The sequence below is a fragment of the Petaurus breviceps genome, unplaced genomic scaffold, assembly GCF_028583685.1.
Source record: "Petaurus breviceps papuanus isolate PSGF00001 unplaced genomic scaffold, PetGlider_PUasm1.0 470, whole genome shotgun sequence".
Lineage (NCBI taxonomy): Eukaryota > Metazoa > Chordata > Mammalia > Diprotodontia > Petauridae > Petaurus > Petaurus breviceps.
In genome coordinates this window covers 3,526,621-3,551,908 of record NW_027186350.1, presented here as the reverse complement: position 1 = coordinate 3,551,908, position 25,288 = coordinate 3,526,621, and the positions used below count along the sequence as shown (strand labels likewise).

Here is a 25,288-nt window from a genome sequence, read left to right as displayed (position 1 = left end):
TGGAGAATGGATTCAGTAGAGATAATTAAGCTATTGGACTGCCTGGAAGCCATGATCAAAAGAGGAGCTTAGACACCATCTTTCAATTTATCAAACAAAATTGCCCTGATGTTCTAGAACCAGAGGGCAGGATAGAGATCGAAGGAGTTCACCGATCACCTCTTGAAAAAGATCCCAAAAAGAAAACTCCTAGGACTATTATAGCCAAATTCCATAGTTCTCAGGTTAAGGAGAAAATACTGCAAGCAGTCAGGAAGAAACAATTGGAGTATTGTGGAAACACAATCAGGATAACACAAGACCTAGCCGCTTCTGCACTAAGGGATCAAAGGGCTTGGAATATGATATTCCAGAGGTCAAAGGAGCTAGGACTAAAACCAAGAATCACCTACCTAGCAAAACTGAGTACAATGCTACAGGGGAAGATATGATCATTCAATGAAATAGAGGATTTTCAAGCATTCTTGATGAAAAAAAAAAACAGAGCTCAACAGAAATTTTGACTTTCAAATACAAAGAAGCAAGAGAAGCATGAGAAGGTAAAAAGGAAAAAGAAATCATAAGGAACTTATTAAAGTTGAAGTATTTACATTCCCATGGGGAAAAACGATAGTTGTAACTCACAAGACTTTTCTCAGTATGAGGATAGCTGAAGGGAATATATATGTGTGTATATATGTATACATACATATAAGTATATACATACATGTATGTATAGGAGGATGCATGTGTATATAAATATATATGTGAATGTGGGCATTTTTATGTTCATGTATACATAGAGGGCACAGGATGAGTTGAATAGGAAGGAATGACATCTAAAAAATAAAATTAAGAGGTGAAAGAGGAATATATTGAGAGAAGAAAGGCAGTGATAGATTAGGATAAATTATGTCATATAAAAGAGGCAAGAGAAAACTGTCACAATGGAGGGGAAGAGGAAGGTGAAAGGGAATAGGACAACCTGATCCTTATTGAATTTGGCCTAAGGAGGGAATAACATACACACTCAATTGGGTATCTTACCTACAGGAAAATAGGGGGGTAGGGGATAATAGGGGATAGAAGGGAGGGCAGATTGGGGGAGAGGGCAGTTAGAAGCAAACATTTTTGAAAAGGGATAGGGTCAAAGGAGAAAATAGAATAAGCGGGTGACGGGATAGGATGGAGGGAAATATACTTAGTCTTTCACAATATAACTACTATGGAAATGACTTGGGTAACTACACATGTACAATCTTTATGGAATTGCTTATCTTCCCAGTGGGGTGGGTGAGGAGGGAAGAAGGGAAAAAAATCTGGAACTCAAAAGTTTTAAAAAACGAATGTTTAAAAATTGTTTTTTTACATGCAACTGAGAAATAAGATATACAGGTATTAGGGTATGAAAACCTATCTTGCCATACTAGAAAGTTAGGGGATTGAAGGGGGAGGATATAAGAGAGAACACATTGGGTGAAGGGGTATTCAGTAGGCTTGCTATTTTGGGGTGGGGGTAGGGGAAAGACAGGAAGAGAAAAAATTGTAAATCAAAATCTTGTGGAAATGGATGTTGAAAACTAAAAATAAATAAATTAAAAATTTGGAAAAAAAAAAAAAAAAGAACCCCCAGAGGTCTTGAGAAGTTCATTAAAAGAAATAATTCGGCCTCATACACTTGACACTTCCTAGCTATGTGACCCTGGGTAAGTCACTTAACTCCAATTGCCTTACACCCCCCCCAAAAAAAAAGGAAGGAAAATGGGTGAAGATATAAAGAAAAAAAGTAGTGCTCTTAAAGAAGAATTTGAAAAGATGAAGAGGAGATTATATAGTTTAGAAAAGAAGATGCAAAATATAAAGCAGGAAAAGTCATTAAATGGCAATAGCAGAAGCAAACACAAAAATGCAGAGCTGTAACAAGAAATATTAGCGCAAAGTTAAAAGCTAGAACAATTCAAAGAACTGAGATCACCAAAAACCAGGCCACTGGACCTAGAAGCTAATGCTGTCTGAGAGTCATTGGCCTCCTAGAAAACCATCAGGTAACAAAAAAATACGGATACTCTATTTCATGCAATCATAAAAGAAGACTGCCTGGGAGTATTGGAATTGGAGGGCAAACTACAGATCAATACAACTGATTAGAGGCTGTCAGAGAGGAACCTCAGGTTTAACCTAAAAACATAGCTGCTTAGCTTCAGAGTTTCTGGGTCAAAGAAAGTCTAAGAAATTGCTAAGAGGAGACAGTTCACTTATCAAAGAATGCTAATTTGAACTGCACATTACTCACTGATGAAGAGAAATGAAAGAAAGCATGAAATATACCAAAAAGCAAAGGAAAATAGTTCACATCAAAGGATAACTTAATGTACAAAGCTGAGAATACTTGTTCATGAGGAAAAAAAATACTTTCAACAGAATTAATGATTTCTAGTTATTTATTTTGAGAAAAATGAAGACAAGTGGAATCTTTGAAATGCTAACTCAGTAGATAAAACCCCCCCACTACTTAATAAAGAAAAAGCAGACCAAATAGTACTCATTGGAGACCAATAGTGACTCATTGCTAATATGCTGCAAATAAGAGACAAGGCTATAATAATCCCTAAGAATTCTCATCTAAATTCTCAAGATCATTGAGGGAATGAAAAGAATACACCTTTGGGTTAATCTCAGTAAAGATAACTAAGTGAGTTTAGTACTTTTGAAAGTAGGATGCCACAGGTAAAGGTCATGCAAACAAAGAGGGGGAAAGGGTGTGAGGGAAGCATCAGGATCTTCATAAGCCCTAAGAAACACATTCATTTGGACTAAACAAGGACAACTTAAAATAAAGAGATATTATCACTAAATTAAAAGTAGATCTGGGGCTGATTTAGCAACAGATAGAACCTCAGAGGGTTAAGGCTGAGGAAGAGATTGAGATTGGATTACTTCAAATAAAAAAGGTCTGATTTTTTTTTTTAAAGACAAAAATCTACTGATTTGGGTCTGGGCTGGTAAGGAATGGTATGAGGAAGAGAGAGAGAAGATTATTTGAAACAGTATAGCCTTCAGGTATATAGTGTTAATTTTTGAAAAGCAATGTAACAGGATTGGATGGAAGAAAAAAAAATTTCACAGTAAAAATCTTGACTGCTGATGGATTCTGATATCTCAAATTTAAAGGAAACTGACATAAATCTACCACATCAAGAGCTATTATCCAGTGGACAAATGGTCAAAGGACAATTTTAAAAAGAAATATAGTCTGTTAGTATCTGAAAAAATATTCAAAATAACTAATTTGGAGAAATGCAAATAAAATATGAATTTGCAAAAATGGCTAACAATGGGGAAATACAAAGATGAAGGAATTATGCAAAGATAAACATGCTATTTCACTGCTGTTGGAGCCTAAAATTGATCTAAACTTTATGAAAAACAATTTCAATTATGTAAAAAAAATTTAGGTTGCTTATGGCCGTTGACCCTGAGAATCCACTATTAGGTTCAACACCTTGAAAGAGGCTAATGACAATAAGAAAAGACATATGTACAAAAATATTCATAGAAACAAAAAGCCAGGACTTTTCCAAAGACTGTAGAATTGCTGAAATGTCCCAGATGCATTCCCTCCTCGTCTCTATCTTTTCAGCCCCCTTAAGCCAGCTTCCTTCAGATTTCAGTTCAAGGACCACCTCCAAATAAAGAGTAATGCCCTTCCTGACTCCCCCACCCCAGATACACTGAGAATCCCCTTAGTAAAGACACTAACAATCCCCCCAGTTTTCAGTGCCTTCTCCCTAAAATTACCTTGTTATTTACTCTCTCATATATGTGTAAATATATGTATATATACACACACAAATATATTACATATGTATAAATGCTGTTTCACCTAATGGAATATAAGTTCCTTCAGGGCTGGGACTAATAATACATTGTTGTCTTTGCATCCCTAATATCTAGCACAATGTAACATATAATAGACATTTCTTATGTGCTAACTGATTGATTGATAAACTAACAGTTTATTAACTGTGATATATTAATGTAACAGAATATTATTGGGCCATGAGTAAAAACAGATATGAAAAAGTCCAAGAAACATGGGAAAACTTACATGGAGCAAAGAAAGGGAGGAAAAAGCAGAGCCAAAGGAATATACACTATGACTATAAGAATGTATATAAGTACAACATTAAAATGTAACAACTCAAGTCAACTAGAAAATATGAGTTGGTACCATACTGCTCAAATTAAAGGACAGATCTTTCCTCTCTGTTAATAACTGGTGAGCTAGGGGTGGCTAGGTGGCTCAGTGAGTAAAGCGCCGGCCCCGGAGTCAGGAGGACATGAGTTCGGTTCCGGCCTCAGCCACTTAACACCCACACCAAAAAACTAGCCATGTAACCCTGGGCAAGTTACTTAACCCCAATTGCCCTCCAAAAAGCAAAAAAAAAAAAAAAGTTAATCTTTAGGGGCAGCTAGGTGGTGCAGGGAATAGACCACCAGCCCTGGGTCAGGAGGACCTGAGTTCAAATCCAGCCTCAGACACTTCACACAAAAACCAGCTGTGTGACCTTGGGAAAGTCATTTAATCCCAACTGCCCTCCAAAAAGCAAAGAATAAAAAAATAAAAAATAACTGGTGAACTATAGATGTGGGTAGTAACATGCTTTATCAGTTACACCCACTGGGCACTGCCCTCCTTAGATAAAATTCAGCAGGTATGCTGTACTAAGAATTAGAAGGTCCCTTCCACCTCTCGACATTCTGTGATTCTATATGGCAGTTTTACCTTAAACTCTTCAGGGAATATACTTTGTGTACTGTGGGGAGGGGGGCAGAGGTGACTAGAGAGATTGCTTGAGCCTTGGTTGGGAAGGGTATATGGTAGCAAAACATTTGCATTTAAAAAAAAAAAGGAAAATGGATGACATTTATCCTTCAGGGGAGAGAAGCCAAGTCTCTTCAATGGATTCTGCTTTTAGATGCAGGTGCTGGAATCCCTATAATGATATAGCTCTTTATCAGTTTGGTCAATTAATATGTAGTTCAGGGTCTAAATTACTTATGTCTGTGGCATGTTAACATAAAATTATAGCTTGTTGAGTAAGGATATAATCTTTCTACACCATAGAGGGCTATCTTAGGGCAGTTAAGTTGTGTAGTGAATAGACTGCTGAGCCTGGAGTCCAATAAGAACTGAGTTCAAATCTGTCTTCAGATGCTTACTAGGCTGTATAACCCTGAGCAAATCTGTCTGCCTCAGTTTCCTTACCTACAATAGTACCTATCTCTCAGGGTTGTTGTGAGAACAAGATGAGATAATATTTATAAAGTGCTTTGTAAAATTTAAAGTGTCACATAAATGCTAGAGATTATTATTATCTCCGTATAGATAACACAGTCAATCTCACTGACTGGCCTGATGTGACAAAACACTCAATAAATGCTTATCGAATGATTATTGAATCAATTTTCATTGCCATTACCTCATTCCTATATTATAGCAGTATCTTCTGGACTAGTCTCTCCCTTTTTAACCCATGCTGATACCAGAACACTTCATCCATGTCAATAAATTCAAGCTCTCATTGATGTAGATATTTGCTCCAATGGTTCAGATTATTACCTATCCATGCCTCTTTCCCAGTGCGGACCCCTGATCAATGAATTAGTGTTATTTTCAGGGTCCACAGGAATGGCTGAAAAAGGGAATTATAAGATCCTCCTATTCATTTTATTTCCTATATTTAATAGTAATTACTCTTGAAATGAATGACTTTTTTTTTTGGAGTGAGTGAGTGTGTGTGTGTGTGTGTGTGTGTGTGTTAGTGAAATTAGTCCCTGCACTGAGGAGGAATAAAGCCTATGCATCCTAATAATGCTTTCTGAAGCATATTCAATATGACCAGCAGAGGTCTCAGGAAGGCTGGAGATGGAGGTGCTATGGGTCTTTGTCTCGAGTTGGGTCTCCAACAGCTTTTCCAGCAACAGAGAGGCCTGCTGTCTCAGACCAGGTTGGGGGGAATGAAGAGGATGTTGACTGTTACCAGATGGTTCATGGGGATTTTAATACCATGGGTGACTCATTAGCTTTTCCTTTTTACACAGAAAAAGTTTCATCTCTGATGCATGTCAGTGATACTTTAGGTTTCCAGTTCTAAAGGATGCCAGGTAGTGAGAGACTGGCCAGACAGGATGGAAACCACAGCATCAGAACTCCCATTTTTCTTACTTACACTCAGGACAGGGAAACCTGCTAACAAATAGCACCATCTACTACTTTCTATTACTCTATGTGAGTTGAGATGAGCATTATCTTTGAAACTGTCATTTTTGGAAACTCAACAGTTTAATAAGAGCACAAGGCAAAACAGTAGGAAGCAAAAAATCCCACAGGAAAGCAGGAAAGAAACCACCACGATCCTAACAGATTTTTCTTCATCTTTAACTAACTGGAGTACTATGCCACTGCTAGTGGGGAGTGGGAAATGGCCTTGAGGAGAGTTCTTAGGTAAAACGACAAAAGAGCCTCTGCCTGAGGAGCTTATGGCTTTTCCAAGATGCATTTTCTAGGAAGCAGTGCCAATTTAATCCCAAAGGAAGAACAGTATTTGCAGTTACGAAAATCCTAAATAAGATGTTCTTCCATGGAAACCAAGGGGTTTCACAAGTACAACCCAGACATTATGGAACACAATGCATGGTCATTTTAGCTGGCTCTGAAATATCAAGTCTTCCCATGCCTACCTAAGAAATCACTCCCTTGTTTCAGAATCTGCAATAACTCTCTAGTGTCGAATGCACAGATTTCTGCTTTCGGCTTTCCATGTGCATAAAACCTGACCCTATGCTACCTATCCACCGCTTCCCATTATTTCCCGACATGTACTTTTCTACCTTTACCAGGTCAGGCTCATCAAGGTCCTTCCCATACTCAATGCCTGTGCCTCCCCAGCCTTTGCTCACATTCACTTGAAGTACCCTTCCTTCTCCTTGCCATCTAACCAAATCTCAGTCATCTTTTAAGAGTTGGAACAGGTCTCCATGAAGCCTTCCCTGCCTGGTTCAGATCATAATGAAATATAAGCAGACTATCAGAGAACTGAACCCCTGGTCTCAAATTTTTTCAGGTGTATTGGTTTTGTCTGTCCAACTAGGCTATTTATGTCCCTTGACAATAGCACCTGCTAATCCTGGACTGTATCTTCCAGGATATTTAGTAAAGTGCTAGGCACATAACACATGCTCCAGAAACACATTACTATTCAGTGGGGCTAAATTCAGGTTAGGGGGAACAGTGTCAAGCTGTCTTGAACACTGACTCATCTTCGCTTCCAGGCTGGATACATTAGCAGAAGGAAGTGGCACGGATAAGGGCGTAGGGAGAAGAATGTATAGATTAGTCTCAGGAGGAAGTAAGAGAAGGAAGGGGGATTTCCAGGCAAAATCAGTTTCCCACTCTGTTTCATCTTCAGTACCTCCAGTTGCAGAGGGAGGAAAGCATCATTAGGTCTAAGTCAAATTCAGTAGAAATTCTTTTCAAACATATTTCATTTCACCTCATTTGTTTTATTTAAATAATTTTACTGGAACAATGAAAATACACTTTTGATTCACTCCCTTTCCAACCAGTTCTGAAGCCATTACTCCAGAGATTACATTCAAACACACACATATATTGTTTCCCCTAATAGAATGTAAGCCTCCTAAGTGCAGGGGCTGTTTGATGTTCTTAGTACCTCCAGTAATGCCTGACACATTGTAGGAGCTTGGTAAATGTTTACTGATTGATTGCTAAGAAATTGCTTAGATGTGGGGTTCTTCTTGGTTTCATTTATATAAAATCATTCTTACACTTCTGAGATTCAGGAAGGTCTGAATATTTTGAGTCACAGTGCTTACAAGTCTGCATTTTGTGTTGTGAACTTTCCAGGTAAGATGTCAATATCTGTACCTCTTGGGAAACCTCTCCTTTACCATATCTTGATATCCAACTCTCTGGGCCAACTGGGAGAAGAAGCAGGGAACATCATGTTCCCCACTCTTATCTTGTCCCTTGGTGTAAGAGGTTTAGTTTAGGTCAGATCTGCACAACCTGAGCCCTGTGGGCTGCTGAGGGCCATGGGCATGCCAAAGGATTGAGTGGCCTGTGAAAATTTTTGACTCTACATCTTTTGTGGGCCTCTTGAAATCTTTTAGCGTGCTGCAGGTTGTACAAGTCTGATCTGGATGATGTTTAGTTTGTTAACATTTCTGGAAAGCAGCCAGTAGTAAATTAGATTTTGACATAACTTCAGTTCACTTTGATTTTTGTCTAAGAACATAAATACAAATGCAAGATAGATTATGATGTGTGGATTCCAGATGAGTTTTGTCTAGGATAATCTAGAAAAACTAGCTAAGATTGGGGCGGCCAGGCAGCACAGCGAGTAAGAGCACCGGCTCCAGTGTCGGGATGACCTGGGGATCAAATCCGGGCTCCGATACTCAGCACCACACCCAGAAATAACTGGCCGTGTAACCTTGAGCAAGTCACTTAACCCCGATTGTTTAGGGGCGGCCAGGTGGCTCAGCGAGTAAGAGCACCGGCTCCAGTGTCGGGACGACCTGGGGATCGAATCCCGGGCTCAGACACTCAGCACCACACTCAGAAACACCTGGCCGTGTCACCTTGAGCAAGTCACTTAACCCCAATTGCTTTAAAAAAAAAATAGCTAAGAAAATAATGTGATTTCACTACACAACGTACGCTAGCACTGAACTAGAATGTTTGTCTCAATGCTCCATGCCCAAGGGACATGAAGCCTTCTCAGGAGATCATCTTCTTGGTGAGGATGTCAGATCAAATTTACACCAGGTTTCCTTAAATGGTATTATAAGTATTAAAGTTCCAGGGGCTGGAATTTTAGAAAATGTACTGAGTTTTAAGAAAAGAAAGCAAGAAGAATATTTAAAGGTTCAGCCTTATTGGCTACATCCTTTGCATGGCCATTTACACCCAATGCATAGCTACTGCAGTGTTTCTTGTAAACTTCTGTGGTTGACTTTTGTCTAATTTTCTCTACTGCAACTTTTCTTTTGAGCTAGGAATATACAGAACTCTTTAGATTCTTAGATTTGAACCTTATATCTTTCTAGTCTTTATTTTTTCCTATGTGACAAGCTTTCTACCCTTTTCTCTCCCCCCATTTTAGGGGATCAGGTTCTTCCTTTAGCTAAAAACCATTGTTTTTCGTGTTTGATGATAAAACTGCTGACTATGATACACTGTTATGGATGGGTGTGGCAGCAAAAACCAATCATCTTTTGTATCGTGAACCTGTCATGAGTCAAGAAGCTCTCACCTGAATGAGGAGACCTATATCGAAAGTCCTCTTTGGTCAGCAGCAGGAGAGCTTTTCCATTCATTTCAAACGTGTTGCTGTCAATTGGCCTTAAAGAAAATTCATTTTCAGCCCATTTGAGCCACTGGGCTACGTCATCCCTGCTCCAGTAAACCGGCTGCAAGCCTATTGGAGAGAAAGAGGCATATATACATATATATATAGAGATCCTTTCATTTAAATAACTGAAACAATTAATAATAAGTGATATTTGTACTAGGTTTAACATTTCGAAAGGCCTTGTGTACAAAGCCTTGTTTGTTCTGCTTATCAAGACAATGCTGTGATGAAGAGACAACAGGAATTTTTACCCTCATTTTAAAGATGAGGAAATTGAAACTCAAAAAGATTAAGTGACTTGTCTCCTTCCCTCCCTCCCCCCAAAATTACTTTGTATTAATTTTATATAGAGTCTGATATGTACATATACATAATGTCTCCCCTGAAAGAATGTAAGCTGCTCAATGACAGGGACTGATTTTTCCCCTCTTTTTATCTCTAATGCCTAAATTAATATATGTTTGTTGATTTATTACCTAGTACGTGTCCAGAAGTGGAATTTGAATCCAGAATTCACTTTACAATAGGTATTGCACTATACCTTATAGAGTGATTCTCAAAAAGGAGAAATATTTCGAGGTAGATATTTTCTGTTTGGAAAGCTACTGGAAAGGAAAAATCTAGCTCTCATCGACCTCCCCTCTCCCTCAGTCAGTCCCCAACTTTGGCTGGAAAAAGTGGCTTTAATAGTTACACCACGTTTATGACAAGGAATCAGACAATGGGAAATGTTTTCCTTTCTACCTCTAGGGTACAAATGCCAAGTCTGGGCACTTAGGAACTAGTGAAACGAAGAGTCATTTATTTTCATACACTTCCCTGTCCAGGAAACTGGTTTAGTTTCAGTTCTATTCCTGTGGCTCAGGTTTGTTCTCAGGTAGCTTTGCTGTGGTCTGAGGAGCACAGACTGAAAGTGGCACTAAGCTGAAGAATGTCTTGGAACTGATCGGGTGATATCCCTCTGCTCCCATTTAGATCAGAGATTCTCAGCCCGGAATCTTGAGGTTTGGGGCTTTTAATTTTTTTGGACAACTTTATTTCAATATAACTACTTTCTTTTGTAGCCCTGTGAATTTTATTTTATGCTTTTAAAAACATGATTCTGAGAAGGAGTTCACCAGATGACCAAAGGAGCCCACAGCACTCAAGAAAGGTTAAGAATTCTCCTCTCGAGTGTCAAAGATATATAGCTGGACCAGACCTCCTAACACTACAACAGGCCAAAGTGGGCCCCTGACCCAAATCAGGCCAGCCTTTGAGAATGAAAGGGCAGAGATAGGTCACCTGCCCAATTCTATCAAAGGTTGGAATTTTTTGGTGGAAATAACTCTTTCCATTCCTGATACTCAAAAGGGGATTTGGGGGTAGACTCAAGGGTGAGAGAAAAAGAGCTGGGGTGAGGGCAAAAGCACGTCTCTGAAAATGGGGCTGCTGCTTCCACACTACTCTGCTTCAAACCCTGGAGCTTTGAGGAAGAAGAGTAACTGACTTCTTCCCACCTGTGAAAGCATCTTCAAACCTTCCTCAATTTCCTTGGTACAGCAGGGATGAAGATTGGTTTTACAGACATATAGATACATCTACATATATATATATATATATTTCTATGTATCTATATCACAATACTTTGATAAAGAATAATGACAAGAAGAGAGTGGCTATGATTTAAGTAAATAAATAGATGCACATACACATATGCACACACATGCACACACACAGATATACTTCCCTCCCTACACTTAGTTTGTACCATTTACAATAATTTTCAATAAAATAGTTTCTCTCATTTGGGAAAATGGTAGGTGTATCAAGACTGACTGTAATACACTGTAACAGTTAGCTGAGATCTTTGGAATCCGGTACTAAAGAAATCAAGGTCGCGCAATTGACCCCATAAGGATCCACTACCTTTACACTGAGAAATATGGTCTATATTGTCATGAACTGAACTCCCACCTCTGGCCAGTCATTCCCAAAAGCCCTATTGTTAGTCATAAGGAACTGTGGCCCACTCAGAAAAACAATTCAAGGTGGTTGTAGAACTAAGAGGGGATCAGTAGCACTGTCTTTGTGAATGGAGACCAGCACCAGACTTTGATTATCACTGATTTTCTAAAAGAAATTCTTCCCTGTTCCCTAGAGAAATATAATTACATTTATGTTTCTTACAGAAACATGAAGCTCAAATTAAGGTAGAGAGAGAGAAGCTACCGGTAGCAAGCAACCAATAAAGCAGAAAGTACAAGACTGGAAACTGGAAAGAAGATGGTTGAAACTCACTGGAAAGTGACAGTGAGGAAACAGATACAGAAGTGAATCCAGATCCGGAGAGGAAACGAGAGTAAAATTATGAAGTACTGGGGAGGGCATGCTGAAATGCAGGAAGGAGTGTGTGTTGGGAGTGGGGACACAAGTGGTGACTGGAGGTTCTGTACATTCTGTGGAAGAAAATACTCATGAGTAATCTTCTCCTTAAATATAGGAGTCACACGCTGCAAACAAGCCCGGCAGTGAATAACAACAAGGTTTCTGTCCACTTCCCATTAGTTTCTCCCACAGCCAAGCCGCGGCAGGGACCAACACAGCCATATGGAAATCCCCATCAGAGAGTGGGTAAGATGTTTTTGTACTATTAGCAAAGGTGGACTGGAGCTCCATTAACGGTGCAATTTTTAGATTTAGGTTTGAGATAGATGTGTATGTAGGTGAGTATGTGTATACTATGGTGCTGTTCAGCAGTTCTTTCAGTCATCACCCCAGTTGGGGTTTTCTTGGCAAAGATACTGGAGTGGTTTGCCATTTCCTTGTGCAGCTCATTTTACAGATGAGGACACTGAGGCAAATAAAGTTAAGTGGCTTGCCCAGAGTCATATAACTAGTAAAAATCTGAGGCCAGATTTGAACTCAGGAAGATGAATCTCTAGGCCCACATCCAGTGTGCTACCTAGCCAAGTGTGTACACACACACACACACACTCCCTCCCTCTCTCCCCCCGCCACATACTCTCCGTGTGTGTGTATGTAAAATGTGTGCATGTGAATACACATAAATATATTTTTATATGCATGTGTTCATACATATGCCTAAACATACACATACATAATCTTTACAAATGATTCTTCTCTTAGCCATCTTCCTAACTTTCTGGACTTCCAAATCATGCCTGTTTCATTCTCATACTTTACTCAGTGCCTAGGACCTTCACACCCTGGAACACCTTACCACCCCTGTGGCCTGCTCACCATGGAATATCCATCTGCAAAGCATACCCTCCTCTCAAGGATGAATTCCTCCTGGAGCCTCCATTTTGGGAAGAGGCCGGTTTCCTTTTGTTTTTTGTCTTGCTCCATAAGAGTAGGTTCTGTCTTTCTTTTTACGCGTAACTGTATGTCCTGTGTTTAGGACAGTGTCTGCTACACACGAAGGGCTTAATAAATACCTGTTTCCTTCCTTCCATCCTTCTTACTATTAGCAATGGGGGACTGGGTCTACATTACCAGTTGATGCAGAGACTTTTATGATCTCTACATTATTTTATAAAGTAGTCCACTTTGGGAAGAAAGCACCAACAGTTACATGTTGTACAGGTTCACACCATAGATCTTTGGCAGGGCTAGGATAATTCAAAATCTCTACATGTCTATTTTTAGGAGACAGAGAAAATGATGAGAGAACCTCATTTAGCTGGAGAGAATTTGAGAAATTATCCTGATGAACTTCTATAGTGGAACTGAGTCCCACAGCTATTTCTTAGTGAAATAAAAGATGGGGAAATGCTTTTGTACTTCTAATTAAGGAAAGAACATCCTTTCCCCCTATGATAACAGCTAGTATTTATACAATGCTTTAAGGTTCACAGATGTGTTTATACCACTTGATATATCCCCTTGATCCTTGGAATGCAAGCTTTAAATCTGGACATGCTTCAACCGAAGTGGACAGCTGCCATTCTTCAACCACCCCTTAAGCAGATTCCTCCATCCTGAATGCCCTTCAATGGAACAGCAGCTTTACTGGAAGTCCCACACAGTCTTCAAGGTCCAACTCAAATGCCATTTTCTCTTCTGAATGCTCACAGCTTTTTGTACCCCTCTATAAACTTTCACATGCTACTTGGAATTTTGCCACTTCGCCTTTGTCCTTTGGTTTCATCCTCATTTTCTCAATGGTCACTCTTGATTATCTGAGACAAAGTTTGTCCCTCAAGCTTCACAGTAACTGGGTCTGAGCGGGGCACTTGCTATATGCTTATTGAACTGAATCCTCAAAAAAGAGTGAGGACTTGGAAAGCTTAAAGGAAGTGAGTGGCAAACCAAGAGGAAATTTAGAATTTGTATGGATTGAGCAATCTTTCTCTAGAGAAATATCTACGTGAACAGAAGCTAAGGAGGGATCTATACTATAAATGCTGCCTAGAAAGAAGGTTCTTCCAAAAATATTGATTCTCACTCCTCATTACCATTGCCATTCTCATCCTCTACCTATCCAAATGCAAATCCCTATTCTCCAAGCTCTACAGAAACTCAACAGTACACTTAATAATTTTCTCCAAATCATGTAAAAATTCTACTAATGTTAGTAGAAATTTTACGTGCCCAACAACCTATATTTATGATATATACAGGTTTACAAAGCCATTGCTTGCAATCTGGAACCCAGTTAAGTCGATAAATGTAGATGGTAACTCTCTTGCTCCCCATACTCCACATTTGCCAAGTCCTGTCAATTCTACCTTCATAACAGTTCTTCTATTGGTCCCCTCTCCCCTCTGATATTGGGCATCACCCTGTGGTAGGCTCTCATCACCTCAAACTTGAACTACCACAACCATCTTCTGTTTAGTCTCCTCATGTCTTTTCCCATTGTAAGTCCATCCTCTATTCAGTTGTCAAACTGATCTTCTGTCTGACCATTTACCTCCCTCCATCCCTGTTCACTAAACTCCAGTGGCTTTCAATCATCTCCATGATCAGATACAAATAAGTATTTTCACTGGCTGTCACCTACATCTAGAATGCTCTTCTCCTGACCCCTCTGGTTTTTTATCTGACACAGGCAATGTCATCCTCTTGATTTTGCCATCACCCACAAGTACCATCATTTCATGATTATAGAACTCTGAAATTCCTTCATTGGATTCTATTCTCCTATCTATCCTTATACTGCTGAAAGATTCTATCTACTTTATCTCTTCTCCCTATCTACTATCCCTAGCTCCTTATCCTTAGCTCCTAAAGGACTTTTCAGCCTCACCATCACCTACAATCCTCTCACCACTTTGCCATCACTATCAAAATCACCCCTGTTCTTGCTATACTTTCCTTCTTTTCTAAACTCAACCTTTAGTGGACCAGTTCATCTCTATTATTCTCTACTCTCAAGTCCCTTATTCTCTTCTGTTGCCACTCACACCTTGCCAAACCCCAGCCCTGGACTATGCCCACCATCTGTCTCCTCTCTGACCCTACTTTCTTGCGACTGAAAGGATCTAGAAAAAGTCAAGTAACCATCCTGACTGGGTCTATGATTAATTCATGTTATAGTTAGATAAGGAAATCCTTTTTACTATTTACTGACCATCTACCATACCATCCCCAATGACTGTTCCAAACTTTCACAAAGCATTCTTTCCTTCTCCCTCTTAGATTAAAAAACAAACAAAAACTGATGTACTTCACCATGACAGCCCTCTTCTCTCCTCTTCCTCATCATCTTAGGACTTTTTGATATCACACCACACTATTTCCTCCCTTTATACCAGTTCCTTCTCATTGAGGTCAATCTCACCACATGTTTCCTTGGTCCCATTCCCGCCTGTCTTCTCTAGAAGATTTTCCCCACTACCATTCTCATTATGTCTTAAGCCTTTTCCTATCTACTGATTCCTGCTCTCTTGCTCACAAACACATCTTCCCAATATAAAAAAAAAGGTATAATTTGATTCTATGATTCCCAATCACTATTGTCCTATATTTATCTTTCCATTTGGAGCTACACTCCTTAGGGAAGCTATTTGCACCTCGTGCCTTCACTTCCTCTCCTTTCACTCTCTTCCAAGTTTGGCAATCAGGTTTCTAACTTCATCATTCTACTGAAACAGCTCTCTTCAAATTACCAATGATCTTTTAATTAGCAAATCTAATGGCATCATCTCAATCTTCTCTCTTCTTAACTTCTCTGTGGCATCTGACACTGCTCACCACCCTCTCTTCCTTTATACTCTTTCCTCTCAATTTTTATAACACTGATTATTCCTCATTCTCTTCCTAACTGTCTGACCATTCATCCCCCATGTCATGTCCAATAACTATGGATGTATCCCAAACCTCCAACCTCATTCCTCTTCTTGTTTTTCTCTATACTCTCTCACTTAGTGACCTCAGTATCTCCCCGAGTTCAATTCCCATCTCCATGATGAGAACCTAATCTATAAATCCACTCCTAACATCTCTCTCGAACTCCAGACCCTCATCATCAAGTGCCTATTGGACATTTGAAACTGGCTCTTCCAAAGGCATCTCAAACTCAACATGTACAAAACAGAGACCAGTACTCCTCCAAACCTACCCCCCTTCCAGACTTTCCTATCATTGCCAAAGACATCAATCAATCAATGGACGAGTATGTATTAAGCTTTGTATCAGGTACTGTACAAAGAGCTGAGGACACAAGGAAAGGCAAAAACAAATTAGGGGAAACCAAACCAAACAATAACAACAAAACCCAATCCCTAGCCACCAGGAGCTTATGTTTGAACATGCCAACAAGACAACATGCAAACAGGACATCTACATGATCAGGATAAATTGGAGGTAATTTCATGAGGAAAAAAGGCACTAGCATTAAGGGGGACAGAAAATGTTTCTTGCAAAAGATAGGATATTATTTTGAGACTTGAAAAAAGCCAGGATGCCTGGACAAAGAAAGTTTAAGTATTCCAGGTGTAGAACAGTCAGTGAAAGAAAATGCATGAATCACCATCTTTCTAGGAACCCAGGTTTAAAACCTGAGTGTCAGGGGGACACAAATTGGGGAATAGCCAAACAAGTTGTGGTATGTGAATGTAATGGAATACTATTGTGCTGTAAGAAATGAGAAGCAGGTTGTCTTCATAATAACCTGGAGAGACTTATATAAACTGATGCTGAGTGAGGGGAGCAGAACCAGGAGAACACTGTACAGAATTACAGACACCTCGTATCTGTGATGACTGACTTTGATACACTGGGCTCCTCTCAGCAACACAAGGTTAGAAGACAACTCCCAAAGACTCATGATGGAAAGGATATCCACGTTCAGAGAAAGAACTAGAGAGTCTGAATGCAGACGGAAGCAAACCACTTGCTCTCTCTTTCTTGTGTTATGTTTTGTTTTGTCTCTTCTTTCTCACTGTTCACTCCACTGGTTATAATCCTTCTTTACAAACTGGTTCAAGGTGATGGTATCTGTAGAACCTATGTTTGATTGCATGGCTCCATGGGAGGGGGGAAGGGGGAAGAGAGGAAGGGAGAGAAAATTGGAAACTCAAGGGATTGTGGAACTGAATGTTGTAAACTAAAAGTAAATAAATATTCAAAGTTTAAAAAAAAAAAGCACTGCAAAATTTCCCTGTGTTCCCCCCAAAACAACAGAAACAACCTGAGTGTCATCTAAGACTCCTCACCCTCAATCAATGCATATATCCAGTCAGCTGTTAAAACCTGTTCTTTCTGTCACCACAACTTCTCTGGCATTAGTTCTTCCCTCTCTACGCACCCAACCATCACCCTAGTACAAGGCATCCCAGCTGATCTCATCTGTTCTACCTCCCTCCACTGTCCACACAGTTGCCCAAGTGTCCTTCGTAAAGCACAGGTCTGACCACATCACCCCATTTTAAGAAGGAAGGGACTTTGTAAACTCCAGTGGTTGCTCCCCATGGATTAAATATAAACTCATCTTTTTAGTATTTCAAAACCTTTCCCCATCCAGCCCCTTTCTACCTTTCCAGTCTTCTTACACATTACTGCACTTCACATTCTCTGCAGTCCAGCCCAGCTATACTGGTCTACTTTTTTTTTTTTTACACACACACTTTAAAGCTCAAGTTCCTATCTCCATGACTGTACTGGCTGTCCGTCCACCCCCATTCCTCCACCATATTGGAGATGTACTCCCCCTCTCACTTCTATCTCTCAGAACCTCAAGCAACACCTTGTGTACAAAACCTTTCTTGATGACCCCAGCTGCTATTGCATTCTCTCTCAAAAACTACTTTGTATTCATCTTGTATATGATGTCTATATTTACATATGTTCACACTGTCTTCACTTTTTCTCTCTTGTCTTTGCACCTCCAACAGTTAGAACTGACTGAATAGTCTCTTAATTTATGTTTTTTGATTACTTGCCCAAGGTCACAAAAGTACTAGGTCTAGCATCATGCGGGTTTCTGCATACCCCATGTTTGGTAATAATTATTTTCAAGAAAGATCTGAGAGGAATTTTGTCAAAAGGAAATGATCAGGAAAATATTAGGAAAACACCTGCTTGCACTCCAGGGTTGGTGACAAATTCATGAATATCCTTCAACTGAACATGTGAACATCTTAAAACTTTTTTCTACTGATGATGTTTAAATCCATTTTCAAAAGGTCAGCCATACTAATAAACAAATTACAACCCTCATTTCAGACTTCTGATGTATTTCTGAACCAATGTGATATTATTTCTATGCACACATAATTCTCATTTTTCAACAAGATACTGAGTTGTGTCTTCTAATCATTAAGGAGAGATTTTGACATGTTATGGGAGAGCATGGTATAATAGAAAAAGCATGAGACCAGGAGTCAGAAGTTCTGGTCTTGAATTTTGGCTTTATCACTTAATAGTTGTGTAATCTCAGTCACTTGACTTCACTGGGCTTCAGTCTCATCACCTGTAAAATAAGGAAGTTGCTCAAAATCACCTCCCTTTCAGAGCCCTTAAAAAAATCCTACCTCACACCTTTACTACAGAGAACACGTTCTAAACTACTGTACAATTGTGAGGTTTACTTAGGGTTTTTTTTAGTATAAAGTATATTCAATTATATCTAATATTTTTAAAATTATATATATAATATATATATAGTCATTCTCTCCTATCCCAAATATAAATTAATAATCAATTTCCTATTTTGGATAAGTGGAAATTTGTAGTCTTTTCTGCTGCACAGACATCAAGGATGGTTCAGAACTACTTTAGAACCCATCTTACTCCTTGCAAAACCCTTTATACTGAAGGATGGCTACTTCATCTTCCCTCCATAAATTCTCTACAATGTATACTTTTTGTTTTTATGTATGGGTTCACTATTTTCATCCATACTCAAACAATTAGGTACTACACCGAACTAAGTTTTGAGATAACAGATGTGAAAGGCCTTTGAACAGTATAAATGGTGACACAAATACAAGGGATTAGGATATTGGCATACCTAGGAGCTTCTTGGGACATCTCATGGGCAACTTTGCTTAATTTAAGCTCTGCTCGATGTAGGAATTCTGAAGAGAGGGGGGAGTGGTCTTTTCTGTCTATCAGAGAAAATTTTATCTGCTAAAAACATTAGTATTATCTCTCAATGGTGCCAGTGTCTCTGGACTTTAGGGGGGAAACATGGGAAGCTTTGCAGAAAAGCTTGAAGAGGCAAAGGACAAGTTTCTGCTACATAATTCACAAATATTATCTCATTTGGTCTTCCTCAAAACCCTGGGAAGAAGGTGTTATTATGATTTTATAGCTGAGGAAACTGAGGCAGACAAGAAGCTAAGTGACTTGCCCAGGGTCACCCAGGTAGTATGTGTCTGAGGCCAAATTTGAACTCAGGTCTTCCTGACTTCAAGCCCAGAGCTCCATCCATTGCACCATGGCCTGAGGTTGCCTCATGAGGTTACCTCATGAGGTTACCTCTTGAACAAGAGGATGACAGTATCAACCTATTCAGATCAAAGTCACATTTACTTCTCCTGAAATATTTTTCCTTATAAAATTCATTTTGTGGAGAAACTTGTTATTAGAATGGCTAGCAAAGCTCACCAAGGGCCTCCTCGTTGTCATAAGCCTAAATGGCAAAATAGCTTGCTATATACTTCTGTAGTTTAGGACAGAATCTAATTTGCTGATGGAGGTGAGTTATTTAGATGACAAATTCACACAAAATACTAAAGTGAGGCTTACAAATCAAGACCTTGAAAGAGAAGCTCACAAGATCTGTTTTTTGAAGTGAAGCATTTACTCTAGAACTATGAACGCAATAGAACTCAAGTACATATTTTTCGATGGCGATGTGATTCAGAAGGAAAACTCGGGCTTGTGGAGGGAAAAATAGAGGAAAGAAGGTCCCCCATTTTCACCCCTTGTTCTGCCCTGGCCCCTACCTCTACAAATACCTTGTCACTTTGAGTAAGAAGAAAATGTAACTGAGAAGTAGGTTATGCTTCCTCAGAAGTAGGGGAATGTTATTAAAATCCTCAGAGAACCACAGTCCTATTTATCCCAGTTTTTGCCATCAATGCATACATAAATTTGCGGTGCAAATTCCTCAATTATTATGAAACAGAAATCAGAACTAATGAATAAATTAGGTCATGAAAACTAGTCACTAGTCAACATCACTGCTAGGTTTATCAAATAAGGAGAAGGAATCCTACAAACAAAAATATTTATAGCAACTCTTATTCAATCAAAGAACTACAACCACGGGCGTGCTCTGTGATTTTGAGAAAGGTTGAACATATTATGGTGTATAGATGTAATGTAATACCATTGTCCTATAAGAATTGGGGCAGCTAGGCATTGTAGTGAATAGAGCACCAGCCCTGGAGTCAGGAGAACCTGAGTTCAAATTTTACTTCAAACACTTGACTCTTACTAGCTGTGTGACCTTGGACAGGTCACTTAACCCCAACTGCCTTGCCTTCCCCCTCCAAAAAAAAAAAAAAAAAGAAATAATTTCAGAGAAACTTGGAAAAAACTGCAGGTACTAATCAAGAGGAAAGCAAATAGAAACAGAACAATTTGTATAACAAGAACATTGTAAAGACAAACAACTCTGAAAGATTTAAGAACTCTAAATTCAATCTAATGACCAGTCAGGAATCCAGCGAACTGATGAAGAAGATTATCCTCTTCCTCACAGAGGGAGAGAGGTTCAGCATTCAGAATACGAAAACTTTTTTAAAAAACATGGCCAATGCAGAAATTTGTTTTTGCTTGATGACGCATATTTGTTACAAGGGTTTTGATTTTCTTCTTTTTTGATTTAAAATGTTTCAATTTTTTTAATTAAAAAAAGACTGATCATTGGTAGAGTAGTTCAGCTTTACAAAGGATGGTGGCTTTTTGTAGTCAAAGAAAGATAGTGCTGACAATTCAAAATTTGTAAATGTTTCCTAGAACACATAATGGCAATTTAGGATATTCCCATGTAGCTGGATAGAAAGACAAGTCTTATTCCCAAAGTTACTTATTTCTATGTTCAAAAAAGCTCAACTTCTGAGAGAAAACACCACAAAAACAAGATAAACAAGCAGAGATTTTTCTTAAACAGGTTTAATCAGAATCTTTAGATTGCCAGTGTAAAGTAGGTGTAAGAACACTCATTTAAAGTCATCAGTGCAGTACTGAAAACATAACAATCCCACTTGATTTTCATGTTCCAAAAAATCCATATTGTCAGCTAAGCAGATGTGAGAGGGAAAAGAATGAATGAATGAATGTTTTTTTCTTTCTTTCTTTTCTTCTCTTTCTTTTCAAGTTCTCATGGCCATCTCCTGTGCCTGCCACAGTCTGCAGCAAATTCCTTTGCAAAGCGTAACAAGAGTAAAACTCATTTTCATTCTGGTTGGGAATCTGATCTTCCCAATCACTGACATGTCACAGACTTCTCTTTGTGAAGCTGGTTTTCCTCCATTCCCTTCCTTACAGGTCTCTTTTAATTTCTCCGGAACTGACAAAGCAAACAGCTTTTCACAGCAACAGAGATATGGTCTTTGGTGTCACCGAGTCAAGGGAGGTGGACGTAAGCTTGGTAGGAAGGAAGGAGAATTAGAGTAGAACACACCTAAAGTGCTAACACCCCATCCCAAGGGAAATAAAAGGCAGGGAGTAGCTAAAGTGATCTGAAGCTTTCTTCTGAAATGGCAATCCTTGGAAACCTCTCTTCCTTTTCCCTCTTGTCCATCTCCTTGGAGAGTGATTCAAAGTTTTCTTAAAAGGCTGATGTTGGCTGCCTTGTTATGTGCTGAATCAACTTTCCTGCTGAAGAGATGCTGATTAAGCCCCGTGAGGGGCAAGGCCCATTGTGGCCACAGAGGCAGGATGAAATCATTTAATGCAGCTGCTGATGCCTCATGGAAAAAAAAATAAAATAAAAGTCTCCTATTTAAAGATAATTTTGCATGTGTGTAAGTATGTGTCATAGATTTTATTTCTCATCATCTTATTCCTTGTTGGTTGGGAATATATGGAAGGAAATGGTTTCTTTAGGGATCACTCAACTGCTGTTACTTATCTACAAGGTAAGTAACAATCCTTTCTCGTGTTGGTTATGCTCACTGGGAAGAATGATAGGGTTATTAATCCTCCTGTCTCAGGGCTTAAGCTGATCACTTAAGATCAAAAGAAAGAAATCTATTTTTGTAGCACAGCATTAAGTACACTCCTAGAAACATGGACATGGAAAGTAATGAGCATTATCATTCCCCAACCTTAAAGTGTGTTGTTACCTCTAGATTTTTCAACCAACTTTTCCCAATTGCCCAGGATCATGTTTATTTGTGGAAATTTGGGGAAGGAAGTTGACCTAAGTCTGAAGGCAGCAGAGTAAAACTTTAGGGGAAGACCCCAACTCCTTTAAGCTCTCATCACAAGCCCCTAGGGCCGGATCGAAACTCCAAAGTGAGGGAGACAAGAGAGGTTTGGCTTAGAACAGGGATGGGGAACCTGTGGCCATCTAGGTCCTCAAGTGCAGTCCTTTGAATCCAAGTGGGTTTGGGAACCACTGCAGTTGGTAAATATAAAGTGAACCAAAAGGATGAAGTATCATAAAAATCAACCAACAAATATTTATCAAGAACCAACCAAATGCTTGGCAATAGGGATATAAATGAATGAAATGTGAGGTTTTTTGTAATGATGGAAACTGGTTATCAATGACAGAGGATCCATTATTGGAAATGCTTCACTTAAACACTGTAGTAAAGAGGGGATGGCTGGAAGAGATCAGGAACATGAGTAACAAATACTCTTTTATTGTAAGCACCCTGAGGGCAGGGGCTCTATTTCCAGTGTTTGGCCATCTCCAAAGTCTGGCACAGTGCCCTTGCACACAACAGGTTTTTAATAAATGCTCCTAGAATGATCTGATTTTAAGCCCTCTCACCCCAAAAGGCTAAGACTGTCTGGATGCAGAGTGGAAGACTTCCCACCACCACCTGAGCAACATCAGCTGAATGTTGACACTCCAGTCATTTCACACAGGGTTCCTATGATTTCCAATACCAGTGAGACTTTCCCTACTTCTCACGATCAGTAATTAAGCCACATTCTGTGCACAGATTCTACCTGTGGACCTGGGATTTAGCCTGTTGAGCTGCATATCTCAGAAAGAATACCACCAAAGAAATCAATGAGCCACGTGATTCTGGAGACCCCGGGAGTGTGATGGGTCTTGCTGTCAAATCTGGCTCATGCTTTGTTGACTTTTTAACAGCTTTCTTTTCTCATTAGAGTTTTATCTATTTGGAAAAGCCTGCACAGCTCAGACATGTCAGTGTCTTCAGAAGATGGCATCACATAAAGATAATTTTTAAAAATGGCTTTTCTAATGCAGCCTTTGGAATATTTGCAAGAAACTTATTGATTTTAATTACTAAGTCAGAGTTATTGAGCTTTGGCAAAGGGGAATAAATCTTTCCCATTCTCCATTCCTGTTGCTAAGTGTAGCTTCCAGGAAGCAACTATCACCCTTTCTGGAAATGCAGCAAAACCCACACATACTTTCATCTTCCTTTTACTCCATGTTTTTCTCCCCACCTCCCCCCTTCTTTGATTGCCACTCACTGATAAATATATTTTGCATTCCTCCCTCATTTGCCTAAGTGAGTATCTAAACGAGTAATGTTCACCCAATGGCTGGAGTGGAAACAAACAAGGACAGTGGGGGGAAAGCATGTGGCCATTCACCAGGGTAATGATTTCTTCTGGTTCACAGCTCAATTTTTCCCTTTAGATTTGCAAAAGCTGCTGTAACTTAAGTCTTCTAATCAACTCCCTGTCTAGTGGGTGTGAAAGAGAGAGAGAGAGAGAGAGAAAGAAAGAGAGACAGACAGACAGAGAGGGAGAGAGGGAGAGGGAGAGATTGTGTGCATGTGTGTATGTGTGTGTGTAGAGTAAAAGGGGGAGGGAGGGAGACACCATACTATATGACTGCATGCCTCTGCGATACGTGACAAAGTCTGGGTTGTCAAAGTTAACACAAATATCTCCTAGCATCTGTTGTTCTTTCATTTTAGTTTGGAGTCTATTTCTTTCAATTTAATATCGGGGGAAAATCCACCATTTTTACTGTTACCATCAAAAAGCATTTAGTGACTGTTCATTTGAGTGTGGGTCTGGGCAGCCATCATCCTCTCCCTCTAGAAGCTTGAAAGCTCTGAAATGTCATAATTATAACAAAACAACCAACAGACACTCATCAAGCATCTATTATAAGAAAGGCAGCATGCCACCTCCCTTCCTGGGGAGACTTGTCAGCAGGCAGCATTTTATACGGGCAGACTCAGTGATGTGATGTTTAGTGTTGCTGGTCCACCTTACCGATCTCTTCATGCTTATAACTGGTTATAAGGTAGAGATCACAGGCACAGATTCAAAGCCGGAAGGGACCTTCAGGGTCACCTAATCCAACCCCCTCATTACAGATGAAGACACTGAGGTTCAAGGAGGTTGTGGGACGTGCCCATCTGTGTCACAGAGCTAGTCAGTATCAGAGGCGGTCTCCCTGATTCCAGTCCAGACTTCCAACACGCTATCCACTATAATAGGGTGCCTTGGGGGGGAAGAGAGAGGAGAGAGAGATTTGGAAATGAAGGTGATGTAAAAAGAAAAGATAGTGATGAAAATTCTTCAGAAAGAGAAAGGCGACATGCTCGTACTTTGGGTACTAAGAATAAACGTCAGACAAACTGTGCTGGACCTCAGAAGAGGTGGTGCAGTGTATGCAATGCCTGGGCCAACATTCAGGAAGACCTGAATCAAAGTCTGCCTCAGACACCTCGTAGCTTAGTGACCCTGCCTCAGTTGTCTCATCTGTAAAATGGGGATAATAGTTTGTTGTGAAGATCAAGTATTCATTAAAGTCCTTAGCACAGACAGTGTCTGGGTACACTGCGGGCTTTATTCTCTTCCCTACCCCCTGATAGTGTGTAGACCCATGCTCCAACCTTTTCTAGCTTCGTATGGCCCGCCAAAGTTTGAGGATTCATCATCACCTACATGATACAATCAGGAACCAGAGGAGGGCTTTAGGGGAGTTGGGCATAATAAGGACTAAGAGGATTTGTTCTTTCATTAGACAAACACTCCTGCTGTGCACAGGATACTGTGCTCAGTTCTTGGGGATAGGGGCAGGGATAGCAGAAGTTTAAGAAAGAACTATTCTCTTGGTGACGTCACTGATTTCCCTCCAGGAGGCCACACCCTCTTCAGGTGTTTCTTCTAGGAGGGGTGAAGTGATGCTGACTCATCCCGCTTTCTCTAGGTTGATTCCTGCTGCCATCAGTGAAGTACATTTGCAAGTTGGCCAACCAGAGTTGGATGTGCAGTAAGGGGCCATGGAACAGAGC

At 39.7% G+C, this 25,288-nt stretch overlaps 1 protein-coding gene across 3 annotated transcripts in view; it reads right to left on the bottom strand.

Annotated features, from left to right (window-relative positions):
• Positions 1 to 25,288, bottom strand: part of ETV6 (ETS variant transcription factor 6) — a 355,559-nt gene that overhangs the window by 94,843 nt on the left and 235,428 nt on the right. For all 3 annotated transcript variants that reach the window (XM_069101494.1, XM_069101492.1, XM_069101493.1), the window contains one exon: positions 9,321 to 9,485. In XM_069101494.1, the coding sequence (XP_068957595.1) occupies positions 9,321 to 9,384 (64 nt within the window). In that variant the 5' untranslated portion in view covers positions 9,385 to 9,485. The remainder of the gene's footprint in view (positions 1 to 9,320; positions 9,486 to 25,288) is intronic.